This window comes from Varanus komodoensis, unplaced genomic scaffold, assembly GCF_004798865.1.
Source record: "Varanus komodoensis strain SLA01 unplaced genomic scaffold, ASM479886v1 scaffold1, whole genome shotgun sequence".
In the NCBI taxonomy this organism is placed as follows: Eukaryota; Metazoa; Chordata; class Lepidosauria; order Squamata; family Varanidae; genus Varanus; species Varanus komodoensis.
Genome location: NW_025335268.1, coordinates 38,216,615 through 38,232,460, shown reverse-complemented (window position 1 = coordinate 38,232,460; position 15,846 = coordinate 38,216,615). Strand labels below are relative to the sequence as shown.

The window sequence follows — 15,846 nt, the reverse complement described above, 5'->3', positions numbered from 1 at the left end:
ACCCTTAAGCTATTAAAAGAGCTATAGCGAGAGATTTATGATGGATTCATCAAAATAATCCTATATATGTGATGTTATATCATATATATCATTAAACCTCTTGCATATGAATTATAGACTATTTGGAAGGCTAAACATAAAACTCTTGCTGAGTATTTCTCAGGAATGCTCTGATTTTTTTCTGAGTCAGAAAATCCCATTAACATTTCCCCAGCCTTGTATGCATACATCAAGTTGAGTATGACAGGGTAAAGAGTTTGAATATTTTGGGTGTCTGAAAATATAGCATAATAGCATAATGGTGCAGACTTAGCTCTGGAGCAAATCTTAGATTTACGTTCTGCCATGAACTCGTGAAATGACAACAACCACATTGTTGTCAACAGCCACATTTCTACAGCCACATTGGTTAATATGGAGATTGCAACATTGACTAATTTTAAAGCATTGTTGCAAGGATTATTGAAATGAACTTTGTAAAGCATGGCTATTATCTATTATAGGCCAATTATAGAGCTATGGAATATCTATAAGTATAGATTTGGTTTCTTTTTTCTTTTTGTTGTGGCAAATAGACAGATCCATCCATCACTTGCCCCTTACTCTACACAGAAAGCCATGGGGTCCAACCCCCTGCTGTTGAAGGACACCAAGTTACACCATCCCACTCAGATGGCCGTCCAGGCGTTTTTTGAATGTCTCTAGTCAAAGAGAGCCCACAGCTTCCCCAAGTAATAGATTTCATTGTTATACTGCTCTGACAGTGAGGAAATCATTCCTGGTGTCTAGTCCCTGAGTCATCCTCATTGCCCTCCACTGCACCATTTCCAGCTTCTCTGCGTCTTTTTAAAACTTAGGTGTCCAGAATGGAACAGTGTTCCAGGTGAGGTCTGACTAGTGGCGAGTGTATGGGAACTAGTTTTCACATGTTTTGGAAGTGATATTTCTGTGAATGCAGCCCAAAATAGTGTTTGCCCTTTTTGCAGCTGCATTATATTGTTGACTCATACTCAGCTTGTGATCTACAACTCCAAGATCATCAACAACCCTTCTCATCTGCTATATTGCTGAGTCAAGTGTTCCGCATTTTGTAGCAATGCACTTGGTTTCTTGCACATTTCAGACTTGGATATTCTATTTTATTGTGGCATGTGTTGCACGTTTAATTGTTGTTCACTGCTCAAATAGCTTTGGCTGTTGGGTGTAGCATAGAGATGTAATGCGTAAATCATAACTTTGTAGCTTAACATCTACATCAGGGATGACAACTTCTGAATCTGCAGAGATGCCACATGATGCCTCCTAGTTGATCTGTATCTTTGAGGTGAGATGTATCTTTATCCAGCCAACCAGGTACTGCTTTCTTTGGTCTGAAGCTCTATCTGGATATTCTAGTGCTGTGCATGACAGCTGACAAGAAAACTAATGTTAGTGGCAGACCCATGGACTCTGGACAGGTAGGCTCAATGGACAGATGAGGCATTTATGCCCCATCTTATCAAGCTCACATGCTGGAAATGTTTCTGAGTCTTGCCTACAGGTAGTTCATCATACTGATTGAAGACATCTGTTTTGCAAACTGTACCCTTTCTTGGAAAAAGTTCTGAGGAAATCCTGGATTTGGGGGTATATCTGTGCATGCTAGATTTAGAACCAGTTTTCTTAAAGGCTGCTTGCCCCGATATGTGCTTGCCCAGGAATTAAGATCCATGTGGGAAGGCTTATGCTAAGTCCCATCTCAGGAGATTTGGCAAGCTCCAGAAAAGGAATGGGGACCTCTGACCTTTTAGAGGTGCCTGGACTCCCAGCCTCAGGTAGAGTGGCTGACCGATGGTGAGAGATGATGCCAGTGGTATTTCATTAACATCTGGAGGGCCACAGGCTCCCTTCCACTGCTGTAGAGAAAGGGCCTTTTTGGTGGTGGAGCATTATTCCATAAACAAACTCTTTCTCTCTCATTGTTTGTGTCAGACAGCAAAGGCACATGTATTTCCATATACTTGCATTAGGATCAATGGGGAAAAGAAGCCAAAGTGCCCCCACCCCATGCATGCTGGTTATGTGCCATATGATCTGCCCAATTGTTCTTACCATGGGCAGGTTGGCAGGGAAGAGATACCACTGTGATGTCCTTTCCCTGTTTATTGTTACCAGTGTTAACCTGTAGTACTTTGTTTTGTTTTTACTGTATTTTATACTCTTAGTTATTCCTAGTAGAAGGTTTTGTTGTGCTTTGATTGTGATGAATACATTACATCTTAGTGTGAATAGGCTCTCCACCACTCCAGAAACATTTAGGAAACAAACATTTAGGCCTTAAGGTCAGCCTCAGCGCCTCAACTGACAGGCCCACCATCAAGTTTCATCAGACTGGTGGACAGGCATGGTTGTATCTTTAGAAAGTCTATTTGATCCCATCTTTTCAGTCTTTCAATATGTCCAAATGTTCATTCCTTTCTGCATTTTACTAAGTGCTGATGTTTTGAACTGTTTCCGGTTTTATTTTGCAACAGGAGTGTTTTGGAGGCATTTAAAATGGCTTGATATTACTTTAATTATGTGCGTAAACATTTCAGAAGTGGCATGCAGAGTCTTGATGTCCATGTGCCCCCTGCAGTGTGAGAGGCGGTTTACTTAGATACACCCCCCTCTGGAGAACACAACTGACTGCGAGCTCCGGTGGGTATTTCCTACCTGTGTGAAGAGATTCCTGGGTGAGATGGACTGTGGAAGAGTGGGGCATAGCCCCAAGGACTGATGCTCTTACCTAAGTCTCCTGATGGACATCAGGACTCTGTGTCCCACCTCTGAAATGTTGATGCACATAATTAAAGCCATATCAAATCATTTAAAATACACTCAAAACAATCCCACTGCAAAATAAAGGCACTCAGCACTGTTGCTGCTCATGTGTATAATGTTCAAGATTTATTGATGTGCTCTACAGTAAATTTAAAAAATAACACATTCCTCACATCCAAAGGTCTATAATCTAAACAGTGAAACACATGAAGTAAGGGGAAGCAGGACAGATATACTATGCACTGTAACTTTATACTGTTATGGCTTCATACATTTATGCAGGCAGGATAGAAAATCAGTGGAAAGATTTTCATTTGATTCAGTGTCTACCTCTTTGCTTTTAGATGCTGGCACTAATCTACAAAGCCCATTACAGCTTGGACTCAATGTATCTGATGCTCTCTATCCCCTTTTCAAGGAATATCAGACTTTCTGCTGTTTAGGAAAGAGTGCCTTTAGGGCAGTGACTTGGGAATATTTTGCTACATTGAGCGTAGATGCTGCTGAATCTCCTTGGGGAATACAGCAAGGCATTTCTGAATGAACAGACATTGAATTTTGGTTTCTGGTATGTGCTTTTTTTGGATAATTGTATTATATTATCCAATTGTGTTATGTAATAATTTGCTATTTACTCATAAGCCATCTTGCAGTATGGACAATGTAGAGTAAACATAAATCAGTCAGTACGTGAAGAGACCAGAGTCTTCTTTTGCTTGAAAATGTCACAAAACGAAGCAGAAGTCTTCCTACACAGAAAATCTGGTTTCCTACCATATCATTCATAGTTTGTTCATTATGCTTTTAATCCACCCAAGGACAGACAGTCTTTATTTGAATTCAAAACAGTTAAAAGAATAAAATGTAATATAAGTGGTTAAAAGAATAGCAGTATCAATACAAAAAGAAGAATAACTATAGGCATTTTCAGGCCTGGTTTGGGGCTATGAACAAGGCTGGATAATGCATGCCAGGGAATGGATGGGGGGAAAACCTCTCTTCTCATGGATGTTTCCTATTGTGGTCTCCTACTTTCTGTCTTCTGGAAACTTTTGAAATGTACTCCGCACTGTAAAAGGCTTCTGGATGCCTCAAGGGAGGCAAATTTCTATTTGTTGCCTGCTCCCCCACACTCCACAGCACCTTTGGGACAATGTGGTTTTGCTATCTTCATTGTTAATATTATGACTGAAAAGAAGCCCAAGCTGAAAAAATCTGGATGGCTTAAGCAGTTTGGCAGTTCTGCAGTTATTAATACAATCATGTGGGCAATTCTGAGTCAATAAGATCCTGAGAGGCAAACAAATTGAAAGACATACACTGATATCTCAGTTCAAATTGTACTGGTTTCACATAACATCGAAGGTGAAGGGAATGCTGAACTCCAGGTTTTGCTGCCTTTATTATCCAGCAGTTCACCCAAATTTTCTGTGGCATTTAACAGAGTCCAGAAACCTTTCAGCAACTGTTTTATTTTCAGGGACAAACTAGATAGGACATACGTGAATATGTCTCTTTCCCTGAACAGCTTCAGAATCTACAGTTGGGAGGCAAAAAGCAGCTGCCAGGAATGTCTACTTAATCATCTTCTTTCTGTTCATTTGTCCATGTAAACCAGGGGTCTCAAACTCAACTTACCTGGGGGCTGCTGGAAGTAGAGTCTGGGTGAGGCTGGGCCGCATCAAGTATTCCACCACCGCGGTGGTGGTGGGCCGCTCATCCAGAGGCCGGCCTGGGTGCCGCCGGCACTTTGAAGGCCACAGGGCCCCTCCCCCGTGCCCCACCCGTCCTGACAATTGGCCCGTGGGCCGCGAGTTTGAGACCCCTGATGTAAACTCTCTGCTTCCAAGCTGATGTTCATCCCTCATGGTGAAATATATATGCTCTGGAACCTGAACCCTATTTATGCAATTGTTTCCATTCATTCCTTGTTGCTGCCTGTGAGATCTAATTTAGTAAGTTCAAATGATGTAGATCCTTCTAAAATCTATAGGATCTAAATCTATTGACCACCCTGGTGAAAGGTTGTCCTCTGAGCTCCAGTTGGCCTACTGTGTCCTCCATTTGTGCAACTGTTGCTTCATATGGTATAGGATATAGAGCCATGTTATGGCAGACAATTTCCATGTCTTTCATTGGTTTATCACAGTCCAGCTTTGCTCTGAAGTAGACTAATGCAATGAGCTTTGATGATGAACAACATCACTTTCTGTGAAGGCAGTCGACAGGCGTTTCATTGGTTTAGGTATGGACTTCATGATTTCTTTTAAAATTCTGTGTAACTCTTGCAAACATTAGGGCCGAAAGCATTAATCATCCTTTACTCCACTGCTTTGGGAGCTCATCAGCCTTCCACTTCATGTCATAAAATACTATTTACTTCCTCTGTTTCTCCTCCTGCTGCTTCTTTCTCCCAGTACAACTGCTTTTGGAAGATTGCTTCGTGGACCTTAGTTCCACCAGATTTTGATGGCAAGCAGCCTGTGGGAGTCAGACATGTAATGCACATGTGCCCAGTTGTCCAACTGGTGGGGAGGAATTTGCCTCCTTTGTGTGGAAGTACTTCACAGAGTTCTGCAGATCTCAGAAGTATGGATCAGATGTTGAGTCAGGTGATACTTTCCTCTTGCGTGAGGGTGATGGCACTTTTGCTGCGTGAGATTGGCACTCACCTCATGAAGCTGGAAAATGGAAGGACTCCTAACAGTAGAGATGCTAAGAAGGCCGTGTGGCGAATTTCTCATAGTGGTTGATTTTTGTGTTTGTTTTGCTGCACATCTGCGGTTTCGAGGGGATGGGAAGTGGCAAAAATGGTCCTGAAAACTGAGAGAGACACTTTTGGTGCAGAAGAGAACTTTCAGGTGGGGGCCTGCTTGCCTTCCAGCGGCCGTTTTCTCCCCACCTTGCTGTTTTTCTTCCTAGCTGTCACTCAGGATTCTGTGTTCCTGTTTGAGCTCGCTGTGATGTGTGTTACCCTTATGTTTTGTTTTATATAATGGTTTGTTTTACAAACTGTCTTCCAAAGAGAGTGCCTTTTATTCCATTGGTAGTATATCAACATGCAGATTTGAAATCATGATGTTAGCATAATATTTGAACTCTTAAACATTCTGACAGAATGTTTTTAGTCTCTTTTGTGATTTTTTAACGTTATGAAACAATTACTTGTAATAAAAGTTTGGCCAGCTCACTTATCTCACATTATCATTCTATGCATTTTCTGTATTTGCCAGTTTCCATCTTTGTACAACCACCTTCTCTTCTGTTACACCAGCACTTCATAAATATGTCGTTTTTACTTTATGAAACAGTTGCTTGTGTCCAAATTATCTATTAGAAAGATTTTTGTGTGTCAGCAGGGAATCCACATCCTATAATGTATTATTAATTTACTTTGGCCGACAGGCCAATCACACAGTAAATGATTAATTCAAGCCTATAAATGTTCTTATTGGCCCTGGCCCTTTGGTTTAAGGTTTCAGTGATTTGTGTACCACAGTCCAGACATGAAAAAGTTTGGCAAGTTTGTAGCACTTTGTAAAGGGCAGAGGTGGGTTGTTTGTGTAAGTGTGAGGTCAATGGTTTTGCATCTCTTTATCTGACAAATATCCACATTCTTGCTTCAGCTCTGCTCTGGCTGCAATGCTTAGCTTAATACTGCAGCCGTAAGCATTTTTCGTAGAATCATAGAACAGTAGAGTTGGAAGAGACCTCAAATCCATCAAGTCCAACCCTCTGCTCAATGCAGGGATCCAAGGTAATGCAAACCTGACAGATGGCTGTCCAGCTTCCTTGGAATGCCTTCAGTGCGGAAGAGCCCACCACCTCCCTGGGTCACAGGTTCCATTGGTGTACTGCCCTAACAATCAGGAAGTGTTTCCTGATGTCCTACTGGAACCTAGCTTCCTGTAACTTCCTCTTACAAGAAATTCAGGGTGGATTCGATAGTCTGGCTCTTTTGCTGTTATCCTCACTACAACCATGTGAAGAAGGCTAAGAGTCAAGGACTGGCCTAAAGTCACCCAGTGAATTGCATGGCTAACTGGGGCCAGGACCCATATCTCCTGAGTCTCACTCCAGAGCTCTTGTCACTATACCACAGGCTCTGTATCATACATACATAGATTGTGTTGTAAGTTCATTCTACTTCTGTTGTGAAAAGCACCTGTTTTGGTTGAGAATCTACACATTGCTCTTTTGGAAACTGCTCTTTAGCTTCTGAACATCTAACAAGGCAGAATTCTCATGCATTGAAATTCGTGCCTGTGGCAGGCATTGACCTGGAGAATAGCAGGCCAGGTGGCATTCCTCCCCTGGCCTGGTCTTCACAGAAAGCAAAGGAAGGCTGAAAAAAGGGAAAACTACAAAGAGAAATGAAGCAAATGGACTGGGGACTAATTAGTACGGGAAGCGAATGGAGTTGCGACAGTTGAGTGACAGAATACTGAGGAATGTATCTCATGGGGTAAATGTGTCTATGCTATTCTTCTTAACCCCAATGGGTGCAGACCAGGACAGAAAAAGGCCTACAATTCCCAGCAAGTCCCTGTCAGCATATTCCCCATGTTGATTCTGCACTCCAGTATAACGAACCATGGATGTTTAGTGCCGGTTGGTTGTCATGTTATGTGAATCAGGTCACTATGTAGCAGCGCCCATTTTCCCTTGCTGTCCTGTAGGTATTTCACTCTCAGAATGCCTGATCAATGTTATCCTTGTGCTTCTAATCTTACTTCCCATGATTTACTGTTGCTCAGCCAGTAATTAAGCTCCAACATCTGTAACAGAAATGTGGGCTGCCTCGCTATTTACCACTGCCATCACTACCTCTGCTTTTGCCTGAGGCCAGCTCCAACTCTCTCTTCCACGAGGCAAGCAGCTGTTCTCAGTGAAGTACCAAGCGACCATGGCCTCCAATAAATAATGAATAAACCATGAGTGGAGAACTTCCAGGGGTGTTTAAAAGTGCAGAAACCACGCTGGGTTGCTTGCTGTGATGTGTGAACCCAGCCAGTGTGAAAGCAGTGATTCTAATGCCATTTTCATGAATGCATGCATTATTGTGTTCTCTTCCTGAATTGGTTTTTCAGTTGTAATATTCTGCTGTAAAACAAGTCTGAATCTCTGTGCATAATTGAGTTTTAGCTCACATGTTGGTGTGAAGGTGTGAAATTAGATTGGTTCACATTAATATTTTAAAAAGCCAATGATGGGCTTCAGATATCAACCCCCAACATTGGCCTAAGGGAACATTTGAACTACCTGCAGTCTAAAATGGTACAGTCCACAAATAGTTTTACTCTTTCCCTACACCAATAGTTTTCAAGCATTTTATATTCAGTGAAGCTTTCCCCAATCAGATAGCCTGTTTATCAATTTCTGAAGAATCTACCATGCTGCAGCATGTTCAGGGTGTATGTTCAAGTCATGGCAGATCTCATTGTCACTTTTGGGAAGCCCTTCAAGTGCAGGGAAGCTCGCTGGTGGTGACCACATTATTTTTCATGTAAGCTTGTCTGTGTTCAGTCTTACAAGCAGCCAGGGAACCATGTAGTGCAGCATTCCCCAGCCTGGTTCCTCCACAAGTGTCAGACCACAATTCCAAGATTCCTGACCACTGGCAATGTTTGCTGGAGCTGATGGGAGTCGAAGGTACCTTCCAGAAAACATCTGGAAGGTACCAGACTGGTGAATTTTGGTTTAGCAGGTGAAGGTTAAAGATGTTTTGAAGGGGAAACTGACCAGCATGGGGTCAAAGAGACACCATTAGGTTAAGATGTTGCTTCAGCAGTGGCTAAGATACAACAGAGCAGCTTTAGAACTAACTGTACTGTCCCACCTTGTTGTCTGTCTTCTTATCCTTATCTGGAGCCAGAATGCTCTTGATGCATCTGAGCAGAGTAAATCTGGTAAGGATAAATTCATTCCTCGGTACCTGCAGCCTCCCCAGGTGGGATATTCTCAAGGCAGTATCTTTTGGAAGGCTACCAGGTGCCTAGCTGCTCCAGAGAATAAAACCTCAGCCCCTTTCAAGATAAGTCCAATCTTCTCAAACTGTCTGAAAAACCTTCACTGGTATTGTGTGTCTTTTGAAATGCTGAAAACATCTGGGCTCAATATTTTAGTCCAACACTACTTCACATTATAGATCAATTTCATAGAGCCACTTTGAACCAAAAACTTATAAAAGTTAATATTTTACTCACACACAGAAGGAATAATTTACTTTAAAGAAGTGATTTAAAACCTGACACAGTACAGAAACTTCTATATATCTTTCTTTTAGAAAACCTGAAACTGCCTTTTAGTTTTACTTTGTGCCGTTGGGAATAGTTTATTTCATCAGGATTGCATTGTGGCTGCACAGGGTGTTATTTTTCTTACAGTCTGTGGCAATAACCCCAATGCAAAAATCAACAAACATCCAGATTTTATTAGGCTGTTTAAAATGAATGCTATCATTATACTTCTAAGAAATGTAATTGTGTCTCCAGGGGTGCAGCTTACAGGCTAGTTAAATAACAACACTTTTCATTACAAATTATAATGTATGTACTTAAGCAAAGTTGGGATTAAATGGTTTATCTCTAGCTAATTGCCTTTCTCTGACCCACTGCCTTTGTCAGCTAATTACACTAGCTTTTATAAGGATTAATATATTTATGCAAAATTGAAAAATAGGGCAGATGTAAATAATATCAGGGGACCTATGTTTTATGCTCTTTTGATGTATAAGGAAAGAACACTGTTGTTCATTGCTTAGAGAGCTTTTGCTCTTGGGTCGTATAGAAATTAATTGGTTAAATCAAAACACGCCAAGATAGTAATTTGCAGATTTAAAAATAGCTAATAGCTTGAGATATTGTCCTTAAAGAGATATGCTATTTCAAATGGTCAGCAACATATTGATCATATTTTACAATTCAATAGCTTACTGACCACAAGGGTTCCCAATATGTCTTATACTAAAATCTTAATGACATATGACAAAACAGTGCACTGGATCTTTGATGTCTCATATACCGAAGCCCATAATTTCCAGGTAACTATTCCTTCCTTTTTATCATCTATCTGTAGTGTTACATTTTTATGTTGCTTCTCAATTGTTATTTTAAATTCTTACCTGAAGAGAAATATAATAGTAGTAGCACAACAATAAAAGTATGCTTCTGTTTTGTACATATAATTTTTCTCACAGATATTTCATTACTTTGTCAAATTATGTGTACCCCTTTCCAGTTATTTTTCACCCCTCTTTGCTGAAGTTCACTTTGGATAACAGGATATCAAGCCATAAAGCAGGGATGGGCAACTTATGGCCCACCTGGTGTTTTGACCTACAGCTCCCATCAGGCCTATACAGCATTGTCAGGCTTACCCTGCTATAAGCAATAATGGCAGATATTGGTGATATCAGAAGAGTATTGTGCAAAAGTTCCAAGAATGTTGGGGGTTAGAAATGAAGAGATGTAGAGTGTTGCATGTAACAGCTATTCAAGGTTGGGTTGAGGTTAGCTGAAGAATGCTTAGACATTTTGGCTGAGAAGATAGGATTTGCCATTTGTATGCTGTGCCTCTTGAAGAAGAAAAGGAGAGGGGGAAAGGAGAAGAAAGCATTAATGTTTAAACAGAAAGCATTTGTCTGCAGCCACACAGAGGAATCAAGTCATCCCACTGTCAGTTTTTGATGTATTTTTTAATTAGGCTTGATAAGAATTGATCAATGCAAGGGCTATCTCTGAGTCAATCAGTCCCAAGGTTGGAATCAACCTGAAAAGTATCTAATGCTCTGGCCCTCAGTTCTGTGTAAAGAATATCCAGTCACTGATTGATAGTGCCAACAGAATAATTTAAATTTAATAAATTGTACAGAATTCTATGAACAAATCTCCATATTGGCAAGATTTATCATTCCAGGTCTCATTGTATACATAATATCATTGTATTATAAAAGTGTAGTATGTAATGTCAATGTGTTTTCTTCTCCCTGGTTTGCATTTTTGGTGTGATGATGTCAATCCCTTTTCCTGGAATTAGTTGATAAAAACAATACAGCCTGGAGAGACCCGAATGGAGGGCACTTGTCTTTTGTGGCACCTAAATTGGTCCTTCCTTTAGGACAGAACAACAAGAAGGCTTCCTGTAATTGGAAATTAATGTTTACTTGCCCTTACCATCTGTAGTTCCCTGTGTGATCCTAAAAGAACTACATGGAGACAAGTAGCATCTACTTCAGTAGAACTTGTATGCAATTCACAGTGTTGGGTTTCAATTTAACTGGACAGGTATATGTCCTCGAAAGCAATAGGACCAATGTCCAAGTAAAGGTGATTGAACTGCTTTAACTTTATTGGAAATGATGGGCAATGCTGTATTTGTAATGTTTCTATGCCTTTTCTATATAATAAAAAGAATAAATTTAGGGATACCATTTACTGATTCCTCATCGGCTTTTCTTGGTAGTCCAATGGTTTCTAATGATGTGGGATTTCAGCACTCTTTATAAATGGCTTATCACTCTTTATAAATGGGATGGTCTTCCCCGTGAGGGAAGTTTGAAGCGTTTGCTGCTTTCTGGTTTAGCAGGAATATGGCTAAAGACAAGAATGCTTAGTATCCTACACTGCAGTTGCAAATCCATGTGTTTTCTTGTGAAATGTCTGTGAGTGCAAGAGAAACTAGAAGTTCAGTTTCTGGAAGCTCTGCTCAGCCCCCATTCTAGAATAGAGCATTTTTGATCACTTTTGGAAATCCTAGTTTCTGCTGCTCAGGATCTCCATGTCTCTCAGGTGGGGACACTGCTGGATACTACTAGTTACAGTGGACATGGAAAAACCTTTGCTTCTTTACCAAAATATGAGAACTCACCCAGGAAAATCGACCAGCAACAGGTTCAAGACAGACAAAAGATGTCACATTATGATTTTAGGGAATTTACTGCCACAAGATGTGGTGATGGTCACTACTTTAAAAGAACTGGCAAATCCTTGGAAGCCAAATGCATCAGCTGCTCTTAGCCAGAATGGGTCAATGGAGGTAACCTCCCCATTCAGAGTGAGCGTGCTGGTGGATGCCAGTTCCCGTGAAGCACAAACAAGGGAGAACTATTGTTTTCATTTTCTTTTTAGAGTCATGTAGGGATTGTGGCATACTTTGAAGAATGTGTGTGTGGGGGGGGGGGGACAGCTTAACACTCGTCCTACTCAAAAAAAGACCTGCCCCCATTTTGAGTTTAAATTTCATTGAACTTAAAAGAGATCTTCCCAGCCTCACCTGCCAAAATATGAAAAGTATTTGGGGTGGGGGGGGGGGCAGGCGGGCAGGATCTTGCTTGTCACTACTTGTGGAAGGGAGCTGTTTGGCCATTCTGAGCCAGAGGGGAGTTGGTCTGATGGGGCAGAGTGGTTTCTTGTATTCCAAGGATTCAAGCCTAGCTTTCAGCATGACATACGTAAAAGGCAATTACTATTTCTGTCAAGAGCCGTTCCATTTCTGGAGTGTACTCAGCAGATTAAGCAACCTCAGGTCATTCTGAGTGTAGTTTCCTCTTAGGTACCTGTAAGGTGAAATCCTATGCAAGTTTTGACAGCAAAAAAATCCTGTAGCTCCCAGCTAAGCCAGCCCCTGGGAGCTGTAGACCATTTTTCGATCTAAACTCGAGTAGGAGTGCACCTTTAAGCATCTGAAAAAGGTTGATATTTCAAGGAGCAGCACTGTGGCAGATCAAGTTATTGGTGAGATTTCTTTTGGTAGAGAATGGGAAGAGATAAAATGAGAAGGCACTTTCCTTCTTGCTTTGTGTTTGGAAAACAAGGCACACAACATTGCTGTATCAGGCAACCTGGCTACCTCCGTATAATAATGCCGCCTGAGTACCCAGAAATGTTGCTGCTCTCTATAAACATTACAGAGAGCATCCTCTTTGAGAATTACCTTTGAGAAGGATTCAAGAACAGGGTCCTCTATAGGCTCCTATAGCACTGGGGGCACACAGTAGGGGCAGGAATAGCTGTGCAGTGGGCAGGAGCCCGGGGACGAGCAATTTGCCAAGGGTGTTCGTGCCAGGAGTAAGAGGCTGCCCTTTAAAATAAAAGCGCTGGTTGTAATGCGATCTTTGTGTGTAATGCAGCATTGTGAGGGAGGTATTTGATCCCATACTGGCTTCTAATAGCATTGCTCTACAGCTTCATCTCAGAGCAAGCAGGATGACACCCTGAGTGTTGTGTTGGATGTAAGCAAGATGTGTATTTGACCTTCTCTATCAAATACTCCGTATCAAACTGCTGAGCAAAGCCATATTCTGGACCAGTTTTGACAACATGGCTCGTGCCAATGAGCTCACAGAATGTTCCATTTTCCAGGCCAGGCACAGAGAACCGACGTCACGGTGGAAGGGAGCGAATGTCCAGCACCACTGAAAAGACGAACGTGTCCATGGAATCCAGCAAGGAGACCCGCTACTGTGCTGTGTGCAATGACTATGCCTCGGGCTACCATTATGGTGTTTGGTCCTGCGAAGGCTGCAAGGCCTTCTTCAAGAGAAGTATTCAAGGTAATTCTGTGGAAGTTTCACTCTAACAAAGGGCTTGTGAAACAGTATCAAGCTCTGCGATCATAACAATTATATACCTCATAATCCTAAATTTCATTTCTAAGGCTACTGCAGAGTTATTTTAAAAACAAATAAAAATATGGGGACAATTTGAATAACCTAACCATAGTAACCAAAATATATATCCTGCTTATTTGAATAGCCTGTAGAAACAAGCAAAACATCCTGCACTCAATATTTTAAATTATGTCATAAATCAATAGAACAAATTTAATTACACACCTCATTTTTTTCTAGTTTATTTTGCTTTATTGCTCATCTTGTCTCAGGTATTACTTTGTGTAATACTGTTTTCCCACTTACTTTATTTATTTAATTGATTTCTTTACTGTCAGATAGCTGGATCTCTTTTTGCCTTAACAACTGTAATAAATAAATAGACTACAGTATAGAGCAAAACAATAAACCATCATTAAATGACATAAAATTTTAAACCACATGCTTACAGTACCTAAAACGGCAATCGCTCCACCCTGTTATGCTATTTGGAGTTGGTTAATTCCTCAGCACTTACAGTGGTCTTAATCTGGAACCAGAAAGATAATAAAGTTGGTTCTGGGGAAAGCCTTGGTCAGGAGACTGTTGCAGATTTTTGGGGTTACCACAGAAAAGCCCCTCCTTCTTGTTGCCACCAGCCCAGTTTTCCATGGAGGGGACATTCAGAAGAAGACCTCAGATGTTGAGCATACTGTCTGAACACCTTGTGATTGACTGAGGTGCTCCATGAGGTTCCAAGCCTGTGGTTCCAAGCTGTGAATGGCTTTATATGTTAAAACCAACAGCTTGATTTGAGCTTGGAAGCATATAGGCAGCCAGTGCAAGTGGGCCAGAACAGGAATTATATGTTTGGACCATCAGGTCCAAGTTATTAGTCTGGCTACCACATTTTGCACAAGCTGTAGCTTCCAAACTGTCTTCAAGGGCAACCCCGATTGACTCCCAGTAATCTATTTTACTCCCAGAGCACAGATTACTGAAGCCAGGCTATCCCTGTCCAGACAGGAGTACAGTTGAGCTACCAAAGCTGGTAGAAGGCACTCCATGCCACTGATGCCCCCTATGCCTGAAATGAGGTTGGGCGCCCTCAGTCTGGTCAAAGGAACCACCCACCAACAGCATCTCAGTCCTGTCTGATTAAGCTTCAGGTTTTCTTTAGCCCTGATCCTGTCTATAATCGCAGCCAGGCATCTGTTTAGCACACTCACAGCTTCACCTGATGACAATGTAAAGGAGAAATAGAACTGTATGTCATCATACTTAATGTAGGATGATGCCTGATAAGTGTAAATTCTGTTTTGCAGCAAAACATGCTATCTATTTTAAAATCAAAATGCCTGTTTGAAAATCTCTCTCCCACCTTCCTGCAAATCTAAGACAGATTCCAAACATGCACCCTATGTTGCCTTTTTCTTTTCCACCCCATTTTCAACTCAAAATCCTAACTCAGGATTCTTCTGAAAATGAAAATTCAACACCACTTCCTTAAGAGAGCTAGTGTCACATAGTGGCTAAGAGATGGAGCAATGAACTGGATATTTCTGGTCCAAATCTCTATTTTGCCATGAACTCACAAGGTAGCCTTAGGCCAGCTACCCCGTCTCAGCCTCAGCTCTACACACAGGGTTTCTGCCAAGGTAAATCCCATCTCTCTGACCTTTTCATGTCAATAAATATGTGGACAGCAGTGATCCAGGATGCACTGTTTATTTGGAGTTCCAAAAGGCTTTTAGCAAAGTCCCCACCAAGGGCTGCTGGGCAAACTTAATGGCATAAGAGGATAAGTTCTCTTACAAATCAGTAACTGGTTAAAGAACAGAAAGGGAATAGGAAGACATGGCAAGTCCTCACAAAGGAGGGTTATAAAGTGTGGGGTCCCATTGAGATCTGTCTTAGGACCAATGTTTTCCCATTTATTCATAAAGGGGTGGACTTAGGAGGGGCTGTGAAGTGTTGCTGACAGCACCAAATTATTTAAAGTGGCTAACACAAAAGTCCAAGGAGCTCCAATCTGGGAGAAGGGGCATCAAAAAAGCAGCTGTGGTTCATTGTAACAAGTGTGAAGTGGTTCACATTGGAACAAAACCAAAACTCCACACACACACACATGCTGATGGGATCTGAACTAATGGTTGCTGAATTGTGTCGGGCAGCTTGGTGAAAATGTCGAGCTGGTGTGTGTCATCTATGAAGAAGGCAAACTCCATGTTGCATATAATTAGGAAAGGAATTGAAAATAAAAATGCCAAGATCATCATCCCTTTACACTGTTCTATAGTGTGACCACATTTAGAATATGATGTACAATTTTGGTCATTAATATTCATGCCCTTTCACAAACTTCCCCTCATGAAAGAAATAGTTAACTAGGTGTTCATTATGAAGCTTCTGAGGGACTTGGAAATCAATGGTTGAAAGTCAGAACTCTAGTTTTC

At 41.3% G+C, this 15,846-nt stretch overlaps 1 protein-coding gene across 4 annotated transcripts in view; it reads left to right on the top strand.

Annotated features, from left to right (window-relative positions):
* ESR1 (estrogen receptor 1) overlaps nt 1-15,846 on the top strand; it is a 200,651-nt gene that overhangs the window by 89,922 nt on the left and 94,883 nt on the right. For all 4 annotated transcript variants that reach the window (XM_044422667.1, XM_044422677.1, XM_044422657.1 and 1 more), the window contains one exon: nt 13,164-13,354. In XM_044422667.1, coding sequence (XP_044278602.1) covers nt 13,164-13,354 — 191 coding nt within the window. The remainder of the gene's footprint in view (nt 1-13,163; nt 13,355-15,846) is intronic.